Source organism: Bubalus kerabau, chromosome 9 (genome assembly GCF_029407905.1).
Source record: "Bubalus kerabau isolate K-KA32 ecotype Philippines breed swamp buffalo chromosome 9, PCC_UOA_SB_1v2, whole genome shotgun sequence".
In the NCBI taxonomy this organism is placed as follows: Eukaryota; Metazoa; Chordata; class Mammalia; order Artiodactyla; family Bovidae; genus Bubalus; species Bubalus kerabau.
Genome location: NC_073632.1, coordinates 96,218,430 through 96,240,423, shown reverse-complemented (window position 1 = coordinate 96,240,423; position 21,994 = coordinate 96,218,430). Strand labels below are relative to the sequence as shown.

The window sequence follows — 21,994 nt, the reverse complement described above, 5'->3', positions numbered from 1 at the left end:
TCTATGCTTTTCTTATGTTTATGATTATTTTGGCCACACTGCTTGGTGTGCAGGATCTTAGATGGAATCCAGGCACCCTGCAGTGGAAACGCTGAGTCTTAACCACTGGGCCACTAGGGAAGTCCCTCCCCGCCTTTCTTGACTACGAATTTGGGCCATATTGGGTCCTCATTTCTGCGTAGTATGGGAGGCACTGGAGTGCGGGTCCCAAGTGGTTCTTGGCAATGAGAAGGATCAGCCAGAGAGCATGGGAAAGAGAAAGGCTCTGTGCCTCAGCCCATCAAATTGGACTCCCTAAGTCTGGGTGGGGCCTGGAATGTATGTTCTCAAAAAGGAGTGTCTGGGTGGCTCTAAAGCTCTGAGTGGAAATAGCCTTGGATCCAAGCTCAGCCTTTGGTTGACCAGTGTGGACAATTCCCTGAGCCATAACAAACCCCTTTTCTCAATGTAGGGCAATGGCACTACAAGAACTCTACCTTTGTTCTTATAATTGTAAAATGTTCTTCTGCGCCTCTAAGCTACCCTTCAACACTGAAAACATGCCTTCCAAAAGCACTTTCCCCAGAAAACACCTGCAGTTCCTGCTGCTGCTAAGTCACTTCAGTCGTGTCCGACTCTGTGTGACCCCACAGACGGCAGCCCACCAGGCTCCCCCGCCCCTGGGATTCTCCAGGAAAGAACACTGGAGTGGGTTGCCATTTCCTTCTCCAATGCATGAAAGTGAAGAGTGAAAGGGAAGCTGCTCAGTCGTGTCCGACCCTCAGCGACCCCACGGACTGCAGCCTACCAGGCTCCTCCGTCCATGGGATTTTCCAGGCAAGAGTCCTACCATTCCAATAAATGAAGGGCACATGGCTACAGAAGCTCAGATCTGTCACCAACCCAGCTCCTTGAGTCAAAATCCCCCACAACTTGTTACATGTGTAATGTATCATTCTTTGGGGTTACTCATTATTCCTACAGTGCCAAACAAAGCAAACAAGGAGTTACCAGGTTCAATAAGTCTAAAAAGTGGCATAAATGTTTCTAATCAAGATTTTTTTTTTTGCCCTGGTGAGAAAAGTTGTCATGTCAACTTCTAGTTGGAAGGAGATTTTTGCCTCCTATACTGTCTTCAGACTCTTACCTTGAAATCAAACCCCCCTAAAACCTCTTATTCAATTTATGATTAATCTATCTAAAATTTTTGTCCAGTTTCCTGAGCCCTGTGACTTTAATTCTGTGCTAAATAAACAACAATCAACCAGAGCCAGATGACTAAAATTGTTATTGGTAATCTCATTAATGTGCTAAATCTACTATCATAAAAATAAATAAGATTACTATCACAGATCTCATTAACTATACACTCAGGAGATGAGCTAACAGACTCCCACTCAAGGACCAGCCAACCAGAGAAGCATAAACCAAAGACATGGCAACTGCCAAAGCTACAATTAAGAAATGAAATGTCACAAGATAACTAATTCCAGCCTTTCAGTTCTTCCCCTTAAAAAAAAAAAAAAAAGAAAACCAAACAAAAGGCGAACTCAGAGACCAAGCTGGAGTGGATCTGAAGCTTGTCCTGGACTCGCCTGCTTGGTAACCTACAACAAACCTTGTACTTGGCTACATCACAACCCCATGTCCAGTAGATTGGCTTTGCTGCACATTTAGCCAGCATTTCCAGTTAGGTTTGGTAACAACCCCTTAAGGTGAGCTCATTGCTTAAAACCTAACGACAGGAAGAGATGAAACCTCACTTTCAGAGAGACAGGGTAAGCTAAACAAAAGGGTCCTTGGAGTCTCAGGCCACCTCAATAAGTGCTTTGCTGCTGCTGCTAAGTTGCTTCAGTCGTGTCAGACTCTGTGCGACCCCAAAGACAGCAGCCCACTAGGCTCCCCTGTCCCTGGGATTCTCCAGGCAAGAATACTGGAGTGGGTTGCCATTTCCTTCTCCAATGCATGAAAGTGAAAAGTGAAAGTGAAGTCGTTCAGCCGTGGCGGCCTCCTAGGGACCCCATGGACTGCAGCCTACCAGGCTCCTCCGTCCATGGGATTTTCCAGGCAAGAGTACTGGAGCCGGGTGCCATTGCCTTTCTCCGAAGAAGTGCTTTGGAAACAGGCATATCCATTCTCAAAATGAAGGACAGAAGCAAAACAGAAGAGAATGTCTATGGATGGAGGCAAACAGCTTGCTGACTGGCATCCTGGCCCCCAGGAACGTCCAGAGCGCTTTGCTCTACACCGTCTGGGTCCCCAGCTAACAGACTTCTCCAGACAGAAGACTAAAGACTTCCCCTTTCTCCCGCCGAAGGGTGAAGAGGAGCGGCCAGGAAGTGTGTGAGGGATCGGGGCGGGGGCGGGGGGAGGTGGATGGAGGGGGACCCGCGAAAATCTTCGGGTGGGGACAGCGGAAGGCCTGACCCGGGGCTCCCAGAGTTCGCCGCTGGCCCGAGAGAGAACTTTGGCAACAAGTTGCGCTGGGGATGCCGTGCCCACGGTGCAGCGACGCCTGAAACCAGACGGCCCCGACTTCGACCGCCTCCAATGAGTCAACTGGTGCGCCAGGCCGCAGTCCTCCCAGGCGCCGGAGGCTGCGGTGATGAGCTTGGACTTCAACGGCAGTCACAGTTCACCGCGCCCAGATAGCGTCCGGAAGGCGAAGCCGCTGCGCCATTGGGCGCTGATCGCCGGGCCCTGGCTGCGGCCCCCTACTCCCCCAATCCTAGCCCCGCAACGGTCCAGCCCCCGACCCTGGATCCGACCAGCTGAAGGGCGGAGCAGAAGGTGGAGCAGGCGCTCCCCCTCCTCGGGGGCTCCCACCCTCGCCGCACCGCCCCTTTCCTGCCCAGGCCGCGCCCCGCGCCGTTGCATCAGAGCCGGCGGCCGAAGGCGCACGTGGAGCGCGGCACGCGGTCTGGGCTGCGCAGCACCCACTGGGGAGGTCCATGCCCTCCGGATCCCCCGCCCCCGGACCTGGGCCGGCCTGGGTAATCTCCGTTCTCGCGCTGGCCCAGCCCATTCTCTGGATGCCCGCGCTACCCGCCGCCCGCCTCCCCCCCCCCCCCCCCCCGCAAACCCCGACCAGCCGCCATCACCCCGAAAAGTTGGCACCAAACACTACAGCCCATGCTCAGCGAACCTCCACGGAGGTTCCCGGGGGTCGGCCGAGACTCGAGCGCTGCAGCCGCCCCGCCTCCTGGATTCCTCCTAACCTCCCCCAACACCCCGCCACTGCCAGGAACCTGGGCGGCGGCGAGCGCCGGACACTCACCGGACGATCGAGTCCCGCGCTGGGGGCGCCGGGCTGCCCGGGCCCCGGCTGCTCCCGGCCTGGGTATCCCGCAGCCGCTGTTGCCCGAGGAGACCCTCCCCGCCGCCACATCCGCTGCCCCCGCCGCTGCTGGCGCGACAAAGAGATGGGAGGCGGCGCGGCGAGCCCGGGTGCTGTGGGCGCGCGAGCCGGCGCAGGACGAACGGCAGGCGCGCGCTCATGTCGAGGCGCGAGCAGTGGCGGCAGCGAGAACCGGAGGCCGCGCGGGTCCTCCCGCGACGCGGAGATGCGGATGCAGACCTCGGGGAGGCAGCGGCTCACGTCTCTGCCGGGGGTGGCTGGGCGGGGCGGTAGCGTGCCAGAAGCTGGAAGTACCTGGCTTGCCTTCCTGGGCGAACGGGGGCCCCTAGTGGGCACTGCGCTCGGTGGCTGTGACGTGGGGAAGGCGGAGGCCGGCGCGGCGCGGGGCTGCTGTTCGAGCTGCCTGGACTCCTGGCTTTCTGGCACTTTTGAGTCGTAGGCGAAATTTGATTAGGGATAAAAATCAGAGGAGGGTGGGGCGTGAGGATGGGCATCCCTCCCTGCCTGGAGACCGTATGTTCTTCCTCCGCCTAGGATGCAGATAAGATCCTGCCCGCGGGTGGCAGTTTGCTTCGTAGGAGGGCAGTTGGTTTAGATGCTGATTGTATTTATCAGGCTGGAGACCAGTGAAGGGTGTGTGGGCCTTGGAGTTCACAAGGTGACTTTGCAGCCTTAGGCAAGTGACAACCTCTGAGATGCTTAACTGCCTCAAAATGAGACTGTGTTTAAAATCTTATAAATCCCAGGTAAAAGAGGAATAAAGGGACAAGTTATGAACACTGGTTTTTCCAGCAGCTAAAGCCTGTAGGAGATGCTGGAGAGACACGGCATTTAGTCCTAAAAAAAGGTTAATGTGTTTTGCCCTGATTTTCAACCTGGAGAAAGTTGGGATCCAGAAAGATCAGTTTGGTTTGCAGGCCTTCAGTGATCATGTCTTAATCTTATACTGCTATCTATATTTTCTTTATTGCAAGGCTGACTGCCACGTCTGACATGTGAGGGGTATAGCAATAGTTTTTTGTTTGTTTAGTCGCTAAATAGTGTCAACTCTGCAACCCTATGGTCTGTAGCACACCAGGCTCCTCTGTCCATGGGATTTTCCACCTAGTATATTGGAGTGGGTTGCCATTTCCTTCTCCAGGGCATCTTCTGGAACCAGGGATCAAACCTACATTGACGGACAGATTGTTTATCACTGAGCTACCTGGGGAGCCCACAGCAATAGCTAACATTTCACAAACCTGTGAGGTGGGTATTACCACCTTTTTACACAAGCGGAAACAAAATCATAGAAGTTGTGTCTTGTACAAGTATTACCAAACTAAACCTGGGTCCACTCGCAGGGACGCATTAAAGCCACCCTGCTGAGATCAGGTTGTGATGAGGGAAAAGTGCAAGGGTTTATGCAGGTGCCAAACAAGGAGAACTGGCAGCTAATGGTGCAAAAGATTTAAATTCCCCAGTAGTTTTCAGGGAAAGGTTTTTAAAGACAGGGTGAGGATGAGGGTTTCAAATGCGTGATCAGCTCGTGGACATTCTTCTGATCGATTGGTGGTGAGGTAATTCTGAGTCAATATCATCAACCCCCTGGTTCAACTGGTCTGGGGTCTATGTTCTTGTGGGCAACATACAATTAACTGCTTTGATCTAGTGGGGGTTTCACTCTCCGTAGAACAGCTCAAAGGGTATGTCTCAGAATATTATCTATAGCCCTTGAGGAGGAACAAAAGGTCCTTGACTTTGTCTAAGGACTAAACTATTAATAATTATTTTGGTCTTACTTGGCTGTTTTGCTTTGTTTCTGTACTTTCTTACTTCTCTGATTAAGTTTATTCTTTGGAACTTGGGGAAAGTCTGGGTGGCTAAAGTTTTTCTACAAACAAGAGGCAGGTGGAGGGCATGGGGGTGGTGGGGGGTGGTCTGTTCCAGGAATGCACCATAGCGTCCTGCTCCGTTCCAAAAACATATAAACATCGGAAAGGAGACCTGAATGGCCTGTTCAGCAACTGTCCTGATAATCTTGGGCAAGTCTTAAAACCCTCAGAGGCTTATGTGTCTCATTATAAATAGCGGACCAATCATTTAATGGAAATAGCAGTGAAAGAACCTATGGTGGTTTTTTTTAAACCAGCTGCCCCAAAACACCACTTAAAGATTCACACAAAGTTAGCCTGGAAAAAGATCTGGAAAATTATCCTGTCCTTTATTTTATTGATGAGGCGACTGTGACCCAAAAGAACCAAAGAATGACCCAAGGTCAGACAACCTATCAGGATACTGCAAACCAGAACAAGTCCTCCAGATACTGACAATACCACTAGACAATGCTGTTGCTACAGCTGAAGAAACACAATCAAAGTCACCACGTCATAACTCACATTGTCCATAGAAACACAGGCTGCCCTGGTGGCTCAGATGGTAAAGCGTGAAAGTGAAAGTCACTCAGTTGTGTCCAACTCTTTGCGACCCCATGCACCATATAGTCCGTGGACTTCTCCAGGTTAGAATACTGGAGTGGGTAGCTATTCCCTTCTTCAGGGGATCTTTCCCACCCAGGGATCGAACCCGGGTCTCCCACATTGCAGGCATATTCTTTACCAGGAGGTAAAAAATCCACCTGCAGTGCAGGAGATGTGGATTTGATCCTTGGGTGGGAAAGATCCCCTGGAGAAGGAAATGGCAACGCACTCCAGTATTCTTGCCTAGAGAATCCCATGGGCAGAGGAGCCTGGCGGGCTACAGTCCATGGGGTGACAGAGTTGTACATGACCGAGCGACTTAACACTTTCATTTAATGGACATTCATTGGACGCTGCTGAACATGGGTCACTGGCCAGAAAACGAAAATCACCCAGTTCACAGGGAATTTGTGGGAATTCTCTGTACCTGAAACTGTCCTTAAAAAGAAAAAAGCTTTTTTTTTGGAAACTTATCTAATCTACCCTCAGGAGTTTCCAACAGTAACTCCACAACTGTGGAGACAGTTTACCAGGCCATCTGATGAGTGCTGACCACAGTGATATTGACAAAGACTGTGAACTGCCGTTGTCTTTGTGAGACCACATATTGTACAATCTTGTTTATAGGAAGTGTCCAGGATAGACAAATCTATAGAGACATAAAATGCCAGGGTTTGCTTACAGCTGAGGGCAGGGGAAATGGAGGAACTGGAGGTGAGAGCTGATGGGGACAGGGTGGTTTTCTGAGAAAATGAAAGTGAAATGCGTCGCTGTTTCTGGAGGGCAAACAAGAGAAAACACCAGAGGATCTGAAGCCGGAAATGAACGTGTTTTTCCAATATATGTACTATTATTTATAATGTATATATAGAAAAACCTAAAGGAAAAAATAAAATCACCCACAATACTGTCGCCAAGTCATAACTGTTCATTTTAATCTCTTAACTTTATTTGAAATTGTTTTATAAAATTGCAACCATAGGCCTCTTCTTCACTTGGTGTATTTGTTTTCATGAAATTGGGAAAGGATAATATTCGAAATCATGACCTCTAATGGTTATATATTATAACCTCTTTTGTGGATAGACCATACTTTATTTTACCTTTTCCTCACATTGTTTGTATTGTTTCCAGTTCTGATGTGAGAAATAACATTCTTTAATTTGCTGTTCCATAGCTGTGCGTTGAAGGCTTTCTATGTGTCAGGGGAGGGGTGGGAAGGTGAATTGGGGTCACACCTGTGATGGCAATATTTACCCATCTTCCTTTGCAGATGCAGTTCTCAGAAAATTTATAACTGCTGAAAATGTTAAGTGGAAAAGAAACAGCACAGGGAAGTGGAGGATAAACAGCATAGCCACATCTTCAAAGAAAAAGGCAACCCTCCTGATCATATTGAATTGCAGTTTTTGAACTGCATGGTTCAGCATGGCACAGCAGGTCCCAAAGACGACTTCCCAGCACTTAATGAAATATTCTATATGGAAGAAAAATTTGAATAGAGAAGAACAAGTTAAAACCAGTATGCCTAAGCTAAACTGATTGGGAATGGTGAGCCAAAAAACTTAACTTGTTACTGTAATCCCTAATACAGAAACGACTCTGGCCATATATTGCGCTACAAAGCCGCCTTGAGGAAGGCACTTTGGAGAATGTTTTCAGTCATCACCAAAACCATATGATGATCCATACCTTTAAAGTGATACTTTCTATCTTTAAATTAGATCTCACGTTAAAGTATAATAAAGTTTACCTAGAGGCGGAGGAGCCTGGTGGGCTGCCGTCTATGGGGTCACACAGAGTCGGACACGACTGACGCGACTTAGCAGCAGCAGCAGCAGAGGCCTTATAGGTTTTTTTTTTTTTAAAAACTGTATTAAAGTTATACTTTCTAATCTTAAAAAATTTTAAGTGTTTGACACTGTACTCAGGTCTGTCTCATAATATGATTAACTGTGATCTTAGATATAATTTTTAAAAATCACTTTAAGGTCTAGAACAACAAATGCCGGGGCTAATCAAGCCAGTTAATGTATTTTACTCAACCTCTTCAAATCCTCATGTGGGCGTCCATGGAGGCCTCTGTCCTCTGCTCACCTTTAACTCTTCTCCAGCCCCACCCTGATGTCAACAGGAAGGCCTGAGTGTAAGGTGCTTACCTTTCAGATGAGAGCTATTTGGGTTCTTGTATACTCAATTTGGCTTCCTAGGAGGCTCAGAGGTAGAGAATCCACCTGCCAATGCAGGAGATGCAAGCTCAATCACTGAGGCAGGAAGATACCCTGGAGAAGGAAATGTCAATCCACTCCAGTATTGTTGCCTACAAAATTCCATGGGCAGAGGAGCTTGGCAGGCTACAGTCTATGGGGTCCCAAAGAGTGGGACATGACTGAGCAGCTGAGAATGCCTGCATGCATAAAAACTGACCATCCCCATTGCCTGGGGCCTCTCTTGCCTTCTGAGATGGCCCACACCCAGAGTGTTTCTTCCCTGAATAAACTTTCTTTCACTTTACTATGGGTTGATTTTGAATTTTTTTCTGCGCAAAGCCAAGAACTCCCTTTTGGTGGCTGTCCCAGGGACTCAGACATGATTTGGGATGTGACCATCCTTTTTCTCACCCCACTCTCTGTCCTGTAACACTTTGTAATTACATTTGCACATAGATCAAAAAAACTTTATTTTCAATAGGGAATATATATGTATGGTTAATATAATATTTATGTCTCCCTCCAGGGCAGAAGACAGATAATGTTTGCTGTCCACAGAGTTAATATAACGCCTCCCTCCAGGGTCAAAGATTGGGCAAGTTGGCCAGTAAGTCTTTAAGATAAAGGATTCCTAAATCCAGTATTCCTAGAGTGAATGTTCCTATACCAGCCTCTATCCTAGAGTGAAGGAATCAACACTTAATAAGATAGACACAAGCTCAGGTGTCAGTTTTCTGTGCGTCAGATCAGATCAGATCAGTCACTCAGTCGTGTCTGACTCTTTCCGACACCATGAATCGCAGCACGCCAGGCCTCCCTGTCCATCACCAACTCCCGGAGTTCACTGAGACTCACATCCATTGAGCCAGTGATGCCATCCAGCCATCTCATCCTCTGTCGTCCCCTTCTCCTCCTGCCCCCAATCCCTCCCAGCATCAGAGTCTTTTCCAATGAGTCAACTCTTTGCATGAGGTGGCCAAAGTACTGGAGTTTCAGCTTTAGCATCATTCCTTCCAAAGAAATCCCAGGGCTGATCTCCTTCAGAATGGACTGGTTGCATCTCCTTGCAGTCCAAGGGACTCTCAAGAGTCTTCTCCAACACCACACTTCAAAAGCATCAATTCTTCAGTGCTCAGCCTTCTTCACAGTCCAACTCTCACATCCATACATGACCACAGGAAAAACCATAGCCTTGACTAGATGGACCTTTGTTGGCAAAGTAATGTCTCTGCTTTTGAATATGCTATCTAGGTTGGTCATAACTTTCCTTCCAAGGAGTAAGCATCTTTTAATTTCATGGCTGCAGTCACCATCTGCAGTGATTTTGGAGCCCAGAAAAATAAAGTCTGACACTGTTTCCACTGTTTCCCCATCTATTTCCCATGAAGTGATGGGACCGGATGCCATGATCTTCGTTTTCTGAATGTTGAGCTTTAAGCCAACTTTTTCACTCTCCACTTTCACTTTCATCAAGAGGCTTTTTAGTTCCTCTTCACTTTCTGCCATAAGGGTGGTGTCAGCTGCATATCTGAGGTGATTGATATTTCTCCCAGCAATCTTGATTCCAGCTTGTGTTTCTTCCAGTCCAGCGTTGCTCATGATGTACTCTGCATAGAAGTTAAATAAGCAGGGTGACAATATACAGCCTTGACGTACTCCTTTTCCTATTTGGAACCAGTCTGTTGTTCCATGTCCAGTTCTAACTGTTGCTTCCTGACCTGCATACAAATTTCTCAAGAGGCAGATCAGGTGGTCTGGTATTCCCATCTCTTTCAGAATTTTCCACAGTTGATTGTGATCCACACAGTCAAGGCTTTGGCATAGTCAATAAAGCAGAAATAGATGTTTTTCTGGAACTCTCTTGCTTTTTCCATGATCCAGTGGATGTTGGCAATTTGATCTCTGGTTCCTCTGCCTTTTCTAAAACCAGCTTGAACATCTGGAAGTTCAAGCTTCACACATTGCTGAAGCCTGGCTTGGAGAATTTTGAGCATTACTTTACTAGCGTGTGAGATGAGTGCAATTGTGCGGTAGTTTGAGCATTCTTTGGCATTGCCCTTCTTTGGGATTGGAATGAAAACTGACCTTTTCCAGTCCTGTGGCCACTGCTGAGTTTTCCAAATTTGCTGGCATAGTGAGTGCAGCACTTTCACAGCATCATCTTTCAGGATTTGGAATAGCTCAACTGGAATTCCATCACCTCCACTAGCTTTGTTCGTAGTGATGCTCTCTAAGGCCCACTTGACTTCACATTCCAGGATGTCTGGCTCTAGGTCAGTGATCACACCATAGTGGTTTCTGGATAATGAAGATCTTTTTTGTACAGTTCTTCTGTGTATTCTTGCCACCTCTTCTTAATATCTTCTGCTTCTGTTAGGTCCATACCATTTCTGTCCTTTTTCAAGCCCATCTTTGCATGAAATGTTCCTTTGGTATCTCTAATTTTCTTGAAGAGATCCCTAGTCTTTCCCATTCTGTTGTTTTCCTCTATTTCTTTGCATTGATCGTTGAAGAAGGCTTTCTTTTCTCTTCTTGCTATTCTTTGGAACTCTGCATTCAGATGTTTATATCTTTCCATTTCTCCTTTGCTTTTCACTTCTCTTCTTTTCACAGCTATTTGTAAGGCCTCCCCAGACAGCCATTTTGCTTTTTTGCATTTCTTTTCCATGGGAATGGTTTTGATCCCTGTCTCCTGTACAATGTCACGAACCTCATTCCATAGCTCATCAGGCATTCTATCTATCAGATCTAGGCCATTAAATCTATTCCTCACTTCCACTGTATAACCATAAGGGATTTGATTTAGGTCATACCTGAATGGTCTAGTGGTTTTCCCTACTTTCTTCAATTTAAGTCTGAATTTGGCAATAAGGAGATCATGGTCTGAGCCACAGTCAGCTCCTGGTCTTGTTTTTGCTGACTGTATAGAGCTTCTCCATCTTTGGCTGCAAAGAATATAATCAATCTGATTTCGGTGTTGACCATCTGGTGATGTCCATGTATAGAGTCTTCTCTCGTGTTATTGGAAGAGGCTGTTTGTTATGACCAGTGCATTTTCTTGGCAAAACTCTATTAGTCTTTGCCCTGCTTCATTCTGTATTCCAAGGCCAAATTTCCCTGTTACTCCAGGTGTTTCTTGACTTCCTACTTTTGCATTCCAGTCCCCTATAATGAAAAGGACATCTTTTTTGGATGTTAGTTCTAAAAGGTCTTGTAGGTCTTCATAGAACCATTCAACTTCAGCTTCTTCAGCGTTACTGGCTGGGGCATAGACTTGGATTACTGTGATATTGAATGGTTTGCTTTGGAAATGAACAGAGATCATTCTGTCATTTTTGAGATTGCATCCAAGTACTGCATTTCGGACTCTTTTGTTGACCATGATGGCCACTCCATTTCTTCTGAGGGATTCCTGCCCACAGTAGTTACCGTGCGTAACTGGCACAAAAAAACAGGCATGTTGATGGAAAGCTATAAAGCGTGAAGGTTTAGTGTTCTAAGTGTTAAGAAGAGGCACCTTCCCAGACCTGGAGAGTCATAAGAACCTTCGTCAGATCAACTGGAACCTACAGGATGATGATGTTAACCTTTTCTGACTTCAGTCAACTAAAGCTTGGACTGTGTCAACCTTTACCCAAATTTTATGCTGAGTTATCCCACCCAAACCCCTCCATAAATAGGCATGTACCCATAAAATGTTCCCCAACTTTGCTGTTGGGGAGACACTGCTTTGGGAAACATCTCCAGTGTTTTCCTTACTTGCTGCAAGCAATAAATCCTTCTCCCCATTTTTGGCCTGGTTGTGTTTTTGGACTTGACAGACACCAAGAGGCAAACCAATGTTGGGGGTAACAATATGATTGCTCTGAGACAGTCTCTGTGGGTCTCCTGCGTTTTGCATCTCTGTCTTATGTCAGTCTTGTTCTAGGCTACTGTGGCAAGGATATTTGTAGAGTAAACAACCTAGGAAGATAGTGTCTCCCTCCAGGGCAGAAGGCAAATATGTTTTCTGCCTCCAGAGTTAATATAACACCTCCCTCCAGGGTCAAAGATTGGGCAAGTTGGCCAGTAAGCCTTTAAGATAAAGTGAAAGTGAAGTCGCTCAGTCGTGTCCGACTCTTTGCGACCCCATGGACTGTGGCCTATCAGGCTCCTCCGTCCATGGGATTTTCCAGGCAAGAGTGCTGGAGTGGATTGCCATTTCCTTCTCCAGGGGATCTTCCTGACCCAGGAATCGAACCCGCGAATTGAATCTGGGTCTCCCGCATTGCGGGCAGAATCGAACCCAGGTCTCCCACATTGCGGGCAGACGCTTTACTGTCTGAGCCACCAGGGACTGGGCAAGTCTTTAAGATAAAGGATTCCTAAATCTGTTATTTCTCAGCTGTGGAGATGTTAGATGGGTAGGCATGCATTGTGTCAGAGAGCTTTAACCAAGGAAGTCAATGGGAGACCCAGAGCAGCAATCTCAGTCCTAGAGACAGCAAGCAAAAATTTGCAAACTACCTCTTCAGGCTTCAGCACAAAGCAAAGTTTATTAAAGCATAGATACACTCTCAGAGGGAGATCCGGCTGTTTCTGTAAAGTGAAACTAGCCCTCCCATACAGGCTTAAGTATGTTTATAAGGAGTTATTCTGCCAGGAGGCAGAATGCACTTATGGGTGAGTGACAGGTCATGGGTGAGTGACAGGGAGAGGAGGTGGGGTGCCATCATGGGTGATGATTGCTGTTTGATTGACTGTCCCAAGTTCTGTAACAAGTTCATTATTGCATATGCCCCTACTCTTGGTTCACTAAGAGAAACCGACCTAAGGGAGGGCAAAACCACATGTAGATTTTATTATGATGTTGGTATAATGAGTTTGTGTTTACTAGAGTTTATATGGGACTTCCCTTGTGGCTCACCTGGTAAAGAATCTGCCTGCAATGCGGGCGACCTGGGCTCGATCCAGAGTGTATATGGGGCTATGCAGGTAGCACAATGCTAAAGAATCTGCTTGCCAATGCAGGAGATGCAAGAGGCACAAGTTCGATTCCTGGATCGGAAAGATTCCCCTGGAGTAGGAAATGGCAACCCACTCCAGTATGCTTGCCTGGAGAATCCTATGGACAGAGGTGCCTGGCAGGCTGCAGTTCATGGGGTCACAAAGAGTTAGACATGACTGAGAACACACACACACACACACACAGCATGTGCAGCCCAGGGATGTTCTCTCCTGTTTCTGTGCTCCGTCTTTATCAAGATAAATTGCCCACCAGCTGATCACAGTTTCCGTTGTCCTGGGTGAGGACAGGAGAGGGTCTCCAAGGTGGGGACTAGCTGGACTGCTTCCTTCCCTTCTTTAGCCACCATCACCTCTTTGCTGCTACTGTCTGGGGAGGGTCCCCAGATTGTTGGGGCTTAGCTTGATTATTCCCCTCTTGCTTTTCTTTTTTGCCTCTGTCACATCCTTGTTGTTAATGTCTAACTACCTAACAAAACCACCCCACTGTGCATATCTGGGCAGAGCGTAGCTTCTCTGCAGGCCCCTGTGGGCCTTGGAGAAGCAAGGGAAACCAATGCAAATGAGAAGCTCATGCTGCCTGTCCTGCTGAAAGTGGTCATGACCTCTGATGCGGAGGCAGGCTAACTTGTTAGTGTGCAAGCTGAGTAAAACCTCCCACCCTCCACAGTTCTTAATCGTGATTTTTGAGCTGAATGTTGAGGACTGGGCAGGTTCTGTCCTGAATGGTAGTGGGAAGGCCATGCATGCAAAAGGAGCAGCTCCTACAAAGGCCGAGACAGGTTTGAGGGCCTTTGTGCAAGATTTGATTCTGTCTGTGTTTAGAAGTATTATGCTGGCTAAGACTTAGGAGGATAGAGGTGAACAAGTCTGAAAATGCGGAAGACTGGCAAGACAACCTGATAAGAAGCTAGGTCAACATCACCATCCCTTATGTTCTGGTTGATCTGCTTCGGTGGTTGAGTGCTTCAGGCTGATCTTTACCATTGAAAGAGAACTGGCAGGCCCTACCCAACTCACATACTGTCTCTGATAGTGTTACTTCTCCTGCCTAATAACAATCTGTACTTCTGTTCCCTGTTGTTGTGTGTTTGCTCAGTCGTGTCCGACTCTTTGTGACCCCTGGACTGTAGCCTGCCAGGCTCCTCTGTCCATGGGATTCTCCAGGCAAGAATACTGGAGTGGGCTGCTATTTCCTACTCCAGGGGTTCTTTTAAACCCAGGGGTCAAACTAGAGTCTTTTCTGTCTTCTGCATTGGCGGGTGGATTCTTTACCACTTTGCCGCATGGAAAGCCGCACTTTTGTTCCCTGGAGAGCATTAGTTACTGAGACCTGCTCAAGGGCAAGCATTTTGGCCAGGCTTAGATCCCAAAATGGCTTAGGCCAAAAATGGCTTCTATCAAGAAAGCCACACCTGTTTCTCTTTCTCTGGGGACACACCACCTTATCTGCTTACGTCACCACCTTTTAGGATGATACTCACCTTTAAATTCCATCCTCAGATCTCAGAGTCACCTCATCAGAATCCAGGCCCAAAGAGACTTGATCTATTTTTTTCTTTTTAAAGAAGGTGAAAATTTGGATTTTTATGTTAAAACTTTTTAAAATTGTGAAAACCAGATTCAGACTCCGGGTCACCAGTTTACAGCCTCTGATTTCACTAGTATATACATGAAGGAATTTGCTTACCCGTGGTCTTGGGATGCTTGTGTGGACAGCCATACCTTGCCTTGGGGCTTCCCAGCTTATGCTAGTGGTAAAGAATCTGGCTGCCAATGCGGGAGACATAAGAGGCATGGATTCCATCCCTGAGTCGGGAAGATCCCCTGGAGGAGGGCATGGCAACCCATTCCAGTATTCTTGCCTGGAGAATCTCAGGGACAGAGGAATTTGATGGGCTACAGTCCACAGGGTCACAGAGAGTCAGACATAGCTGAAGTGTGACTTAACACACATGCACACCTTGCCATACAAACAGTAAGATACCTGAAGGCTTGTGTTTGCCCCATAGAGCGGATGATTTACTTGCTATCCCCACCCTGTTCTCTTACGTTTGAGCTGAATAAATATGGTTTTAGAAATAATAAAGTGAAACTGCTTTCTTCTCTTCCTTTCCTATTGTATGACGCATTGTGAATAAGCCATGGTCAGGAAAATCAAGTTTTGTTGTTTATCACAGATACACAAAGTGGGCTTTGCCCATGGGCTTGCATCACCGGGTAAATTAGAGAAGTTTGCCTGTTGGCACTGAGAATATCTCAGCATTCTGGGCCCATCTCCTCTATCTCACCTGCCTTCAATCCCACCACTGCCTGCTAGGCTGTTCTAGGATCTTCTCTCACCGTGAAAGCCAGTCATTAGGACAGGCACTTAGCCTAAAGGGAATTTTTCAGGCTAAATTTAATATTTGAAAAGTAATCAAAAGATACAGAAAATGGTCTGTCACAGGCTGCTGTTACATCATCATAACACTTCTTTTCTTCTCTCTCTCTCTCTTTTGGCCACACTGAGAGGCATGTGTGATCTTATTTCTCTGACCAGGGGTCAGATCTGTGCCCCACGTGCAACAGAAGCATGGAGTCCTAGCCACTGATTCACCAGGGAATTCCACCCTGAATTATTTTCTACACATTTTCTAATTATTTTCTAAGATGAGGCAAAGTAGTACAGTAGTATAATTCAGACAAATCTCGATCTTTCTAGAATCAACACACTAATTCACACTGTATTTTGCTTTGTATTTTACAAACTTTATTAAATAATGAGCATTACTAACTTTCATTATCTTATATACAGTATTTAAACTGTTTTCCAAGATGCATGGGTTTTTTTTTTTTTTTTTTGCACAAAGAACAGAGTAGGTGAAAAGTGAACTTACAAAAACAATTAAATCTTCAGTACAGAGACCTAATAAGAACTTGACATACACTTAAGTACATATAACTCTTTCCCTGCAATTATATACATCCCTACCCCACCTCCCGAAGAAACTTTTTTTTTTTGAAACTATTTTAAACAAGAGCACTCAATGGATAACTTTGAGGGAAAATATGAACCTGATGATATATGTACACACAGATCTCAAAATCTGCATCCTGGCTGACGGAAGGGGTGTACAGAACTACAGATTTGTCCTAGAACCTAAAGACAACCATACAGACATTTTATACAGTAAGACAGCAGCCTTCGTGCAGCAGGGTGTATTCCTATAAGTAATATCAAAGTCGTGCAACAGGACTGGTGTGGAGAATTAATAATTTCTGAGAGTAAGACACCAGAGTATATGGATAATACAGAATTTGCGTCTTACAAACTAAAAAGCAGAACTGGGAAACTGTGTTCCTGGGACAAGAAAGTCAGGTAACTTTGTTTTGTAAACACATTTACACATATCTCTAGCAAGTCTGAGAATCCACACTGTTACAATGCTTCTCTTTTCTGATACTGCTTCATCTTGAAAACTCATGTTATGTTTAAAGAAAGGCCATGAAAGAAGAAATGTTTCCAGAAAACTGTTCGTCAATATGAACTTTGTTTTATAAGCTACAAGAAGAAAGTACAGTATGGAAAAAGAAGATATGGGTTATCTTTTTGTTACTTAGAAAAGGAATGCATTAGGTACCTGTGTATAAGGATGGTCACATTTTATGTTCTTAAGTACAAGAGGCATAGCACTTAAAGAGAAAAAGGAATTATGCTAAGATGACTCAAAGTACTGATTCAAATCAACATCATTGCTTATCTTTAAATGAAAAGCCCAGATCCCATTTCCCTATACGCTATATGCTATATGCTAAAAGATTAGCATATCTTTTAAGATGAAAACAGAGGGTGGGGAAGGGACCACAGAATGTAGCTAAAATGAGAATGCAAAGGCCACTGTTTGAGAAAATATTCTTTTTTCATTGACTGAAGTCTTCAATAAAATATTTTTAGAAAGCAGCAATAAATCCGCTACCATTTTTCTCTTCAGCTTCTTTAATTTTGTGTTTCACTCACAAGGTCTTGCTTTTGTTTTTCTGTTCCCTTCCATAAAGAGTTATATCAGTCATAATATCACAATGAACTGCTATTTAAAGGCCACGATCACAACATGAAAGTAAGATATGACTAGTCAGAACTTAGTGACCAAAGATTCTGCTCTTCTGTATGCCCCCAAACAATGAAAAAAGACTGCCATATTACGTCTGGATTAGAAAATAAATTTCACGGCCATCAATAGAATCCTCAAGGCTGGGTTCAGGTTATCGGGATGAGCACAAGACTCATGAAAGGACATCTGCACAGCTGCTCTGGGAAGGCTAGGTGTAAAGGACACTGTTTTAGCTTATGGTTTACTTTGTGTTGATTAAAAACAGGCATAAAAAGTAGGGGAGGTTTCTATCTGCTCCCTACCCCCAACTGTCACATGATGAGATAATGAAGTGGTACCCAGGTGTCAACCCATCTTTTCTAGTAAGTTGATTTGTATTTTCTTGCACTTGGTTTTAAACCATTAAGGGAATCATTCATTTAACCCCATGGAACATAAAATACATCATGAGCAGCACATTCTTCAGGCTTTGTTCAGGAATACAGATAAGAATTTTTGCTTATAGAAGATTGGTCATATTACATTCTAATTTCCAATAATTACACACTTTCTGCACTATAATGACCTGATGTAAGGAAGTCAGCACAGAAACCCTAAAATGGGTATCTAGACAATATTCTGATTAGAGATCCCTCATTTGAGGTTTTCTAGGGTCTTGTCATGAATTTAACAGAAATGTCACAGTAAGCATGATCCTTTAAACGGCTTTAGTTTCCTTTCTTTTTCCTTCCTTGTCGCCTCTGAGTCCTAGGATAAAACTAACTAGTGGCGTCCAGGTAATAGGAGAGGATTATTGTATTTCTTAAAGTCTTAGTACTAATTGTCAGGAGAGGGGGAAAAAAATACCATGGCCATCATGTTAAAAAAAAAAAGTCTAAAAATTTTCAAGGAAGATTGACTTACATGAAACATGAAGACCATCAGCATCATAAAACAGTGTTACGTGCTGACGCTGGCTACAGTACAATCCTGGCTGATCGCCAGACGTTTCAAAAAATTGTGCTATTAAAGAAAGTATATTTTACATCTCTGGTTATTACAAAGTTGTTTTAATCTGGTGCATACAAAACACCTCTCAGAATCTGTAACTCACAAGCATAGTAAGAAGTTAATTGAGACAGCTACTCTTAAGAACCTTTAGGCAAAGCTGCTTGAACTAAGACACTGGAATTTTTCCCTAAGAGACTGGACAATATTTTGCTGATTGGGAGATGGCCCCTTCCAGAGATAGTCATTCAGTTGGTTGGGATCATTGTATGGCGTCAGATACGGCGAAATCCCAAGTTTGCCACTTACTGGCTTTTTTGGAGTGCACGGACTATTCAAAGAGTAAGAAGTCGTGTGGCTGCAGACGTTATCTGCAAAGTCAGCGTCTGTAATCTTTGGGTCAGATTTCCTCCTCCGACTGTGAGACAGTTCTAACTCAGACTCATCTTCTTCTGACTTGATCTCCACATAGTCATCTTCGTCTCCTTCAGTCTCTTTGAAATTGGAAAAATAGTTCTGGGTAGCTATTTGAGCACTTAAAGGTAAATTTCTATTCACTACCAGAACTTTCTGCGAGTCCTGGAGTGTGAGATCTGAGCGTTTTTCAAGGCCCTGTTGACCTGAGTCAGCAATGCTTGGGAGCAAGTCCTGGTGACTCTCCCACCTTGAACTTCTGTGTAGAGAGACAGGCTGCTTCTTTGCCACTTCACTAGGGTAGTTGATGGAGTCTGCAGACTTGTTTATCAGGATGGAGGAAGATGATTGGGACCTGTTATAAGGCTGAGATTTAGCACTGATTCCTTTCCGACCCAGAGAGTTGTAAAGATGGCCCTGGCAGGAGTTCTCTTTGTTTGGCTGGCTGACCACCACGCTGTGTCTCTGCATGGCGCCCAGTAGAGGGTCGGAGGTTTGAAGAGAAGGCACGGAGCAAGCTGCGGACAGTTGTTTTGGGGTACTTCTTGTATTGATCTCGAAGATGGGATATTTTGACTTTAAGTCTTGCTCTGGCCAGGGACAGAAGTCAGCTAACTCTCCGTTACTATAGGTTGAATGCAAAAGCCAGTTCTCACTACCTTGCTGGGCGTGGGAAGGTGATGCAGAGCTGAGGTTGGAGGGGTCTTGAGGGCTGGCCCAGCCATCCTTCTGAGTCTTAAAGGGGGTCTCTCTGAATACAATCTGGTCATACAGTTGGGAATACTCAGCAATCCTGGCACCTGGAAGGAAAGTATTAAAACAATAAATATACACAGAATCATTTCTGCATGTGAAGATTAAAAAACTAAGAACGTTCTAATAACATATTTAAAATATTTAAACAGTAGACAGGACTTTAAAGTTTGAGGATGAGAAATTAAATGCTAAGCAACACAAATTAAATTAATTAATTAAACTAACACAGTCTAATTAAAAAAAGCCACCTAAAACTTCATTTAATTTGACCTAATTCTGGGTTATTTTATTTCAACAGCAGGTCTGCAAGGGTTCCCTGTTCGTAATGAAAATTTCTAGTGTTTTTTACGAGCATGGAATAGTGTCAGTGCTAAACACAGGCATCATAAAAATAAGAAAGTCAGCATTTAAACCCTGGTCAACAAAAAATAACTCAAGTAGTCATTAAAAGAAGCACACCCACTGTGCAATGGCTACTAACCCTGTCTCACCAGGCTTGGCTGCTCTCAGACTACTACTACCGGAAGAGTCTGCTTCTAGCGGCTGTTTCTGTACTTTCTGTTTCCAGGCAGCCCCCCACTGCCACTGTCTGGGGATGATGACAGGAGGTCCTTACTTCCAGGACTTCAAGACCACACGTCCCGAATGACCCACATCTCCTTTCCCATCACTGAGAAGCAGGCCACTGAAGTTTTCCAAGACAAGTCTTCCAAGTCTTAATGTCTTGGCTTTCAAGACATTAAGAATGAATCATCCTGTACATATAATCCATAATATAATGCTCTCTAGTACTGGTTACAGGACAGGATTTTACCACCATTTCCATGAAAGCTATTGCCATTTCAGATTAAGCTATGAGGCCACTATCCTCTCTGCTCCACTTCTGAGTGCAGACGTTTCCATTTATCAATTTTTGCTTTTTGGCTCTGCCAGGTGGCATGTGGGATCTTAGTTCCCTAGCCTGGAGACCAAACCCCTGTTCCCTGAAGTAGAAGCAGAGAGTCTTAACCACCAGGGAAGTCTGAGAGTACAGACACTTCTAAAGACATTAACAGAACCAAGATATGGATAGAGAATTCTGTTGGGTCAGGAATGATCTAGAAGAGAGAGCCCAGACACATCAATTTCATACGTTGTCTCCCCCCGCCTCCCGGTCCAGGTACCCATATGACCACTGTAGCATCCAAGAATTCCATGAATCCTATAAATCGCTCAGAACACATCTAGAAAGTCCCCATGAAAGGAAGCTATCTATCCTGTATATAAGGACCAGGAAGAGACAGCATATCTCCTACTTGAAGCCATTTCTAGTAAATCATTCCTTGAAGTTAAACTAAACATTTAGTTGAGCTCTTGCCATTTCTTTCAAGTTTGTCTTCTGTGAGGACAGACAACATGGTGCTGAAACTTCCTCAGAATTACTTGCCCCTTTGTCCCCGGAATCAGGATAAATAGTGTTTATCTTCTCATTTTAGGCCCTGCATTTATTCAGATCCTTTAGACTTTTGAGTCCAAATTCCTTTGAAGGACAGAGATTATTAGCTTAGAATATCTAGCAACAAAAACTTGAACTCCTTAAAGGGCATAGTAAAGACTCTTGATACCAACTAAGATTTGGTAACCCCTTAAGACTGGAAAAGGTCAGTTTTCATTCCAATCCCAAAGAAAGGCAATGCCAAAGAATGCTCCAACTACCGCACAATTGCACTCATCTCACATGCTAGTAAAGTAATGCTCAAAATTCTCCAAGCCAGGCTTCAACAATACATGAACTGTGAACTTCCTGATGTTCAAGCTGGTTTTAGAAAAGACAGAGGAACCAGAGATCAAATTGCCAACATCTGCTGGATCATGGAAAAAGCAAGCGAGTTCCAGAAAAACATCTATTTCTGCCTTATTGACTATGCCAAAGCCTTTGACTGTGTGGATCACAATCAACTGTGGACAATTCTGAAAGAGATGGAATACAAGACCACCTGACCTGCCCCTTGAGAAACTTGGATGCAGGTCAGGAAGCAACAGTTAGAACTGGACATGGAACAACAGACTGGTTCCAAATAGGAAAAGGAGTCCATCAAGGCTGTATATTGTCACCCTGCTTATTTAACTTATATGCAGAGTACATCATGAGAAATGCTGGACTGGAAGAAACACAAGCTGGAATCAAGATTGCTGGGAGAAATATCAATCACCTCAGATATGCAGATGACACCACCCTTATGGCAGAAAGTGAAGAGGAACTAAAAAGCCTCTTGATGAAAGTGAAAGTGGAGAGTTGAAAAGTTGGCTTAAAGCTCAACATTCAGAAAACGAAGATCATGGCATCCGGTCCCATCACTTCATGGGAAATAGATGGGGAAACAGTGGAAACAGTGTCAGACTTTATTTTTCTGGGCTCCAAAATCACTGCAGATGGTGACTGCAGCCATGAAATTAAAAGGCACTTACTCCTTGGAAGGAAAGTTATGACCAACCTAGATAGCATATTGAAAAGCAGAGACAGGACTTTGCCAACAAAGGTCCGTCTAGTCAAGGCTATGGTTTTTCCTGTGGTCATGTATGGATGTGAGAGTTGGACTGTGAAGAAGGCTGAGCACTGAAGAATTGATGCTTTTGAACTGTGGTATTGGAGAAGACTCTTGCGAGTCCCTTGGACTGCAAGGAGATGCAACCAGTCCATTCTGAAGGAGATCAGTCCTGGGTGTTCTTTGGAAGGAATGATGCTAAAGCTGA

The 21,994-nt window shown here is 45.0% G+C and overlaps 2 protein-coding genes across 10 annotated transcripts in view; both read right to left on the bottom strand.

Annotated features, from left to right (window-relative positions):
• Positions 1 to 3,756, bottom strand: part of MTHFD1L (methylenetetrahydrofolate dehydrogenase (NADP+ dependent) 1 like) — a 181,159-nt gene extending 177,403 nt beyond the window's left edge. For 3 of the 7 annotated variants that reach the window (XM_055535962.1, XM_055535961.1, XM_055535960.1), the window contains exon 1: positions 3,257 to 3,733. In XM_055535962.1, coding sequence (XP_055391937.1) covers positions 3,257 to 3,477 — 221 coding nt within the window. In that variant the 5' untranslated portion in view covers positions 3,478 to 3,733. Of the gene's footprint in view, positions 1 to 3,256 lie in introns of all 7 variants that reach the window. The other 4 variants (XM_055535965.1, XM_055535964.1, XM_055535959.1 and 1 more) reach the window with 4 other exon arrangements.
• An 11,983-nt stretch (positions 3,757 to 15,739) lies between these two features.
• The window catches only part of PLEKHG1 (pleckstrin homology and RhoGEF domain containing G1), a 251,373-nt gene continuing 245,118 nt past the window's right edge, over positions 15,740 to 21,994 (bottom strand). For all 3 annotated transcript variants that reach the window (XM_055535956.1, XM_055535955.1, XM_055535954.1), the window contains one exon: positions 15,740 to 19,305. In XM_055535956.1, coding sequence (XP_055391931.1) covers positions 18,242 to 19,305 — 1,064 coding nt within the window. In that variant the 3' untranslated portion in view covers positions 15,740 to 18,241. The remainder of the gene's footprint in view (positions 19,306 to 21,994) is intronic.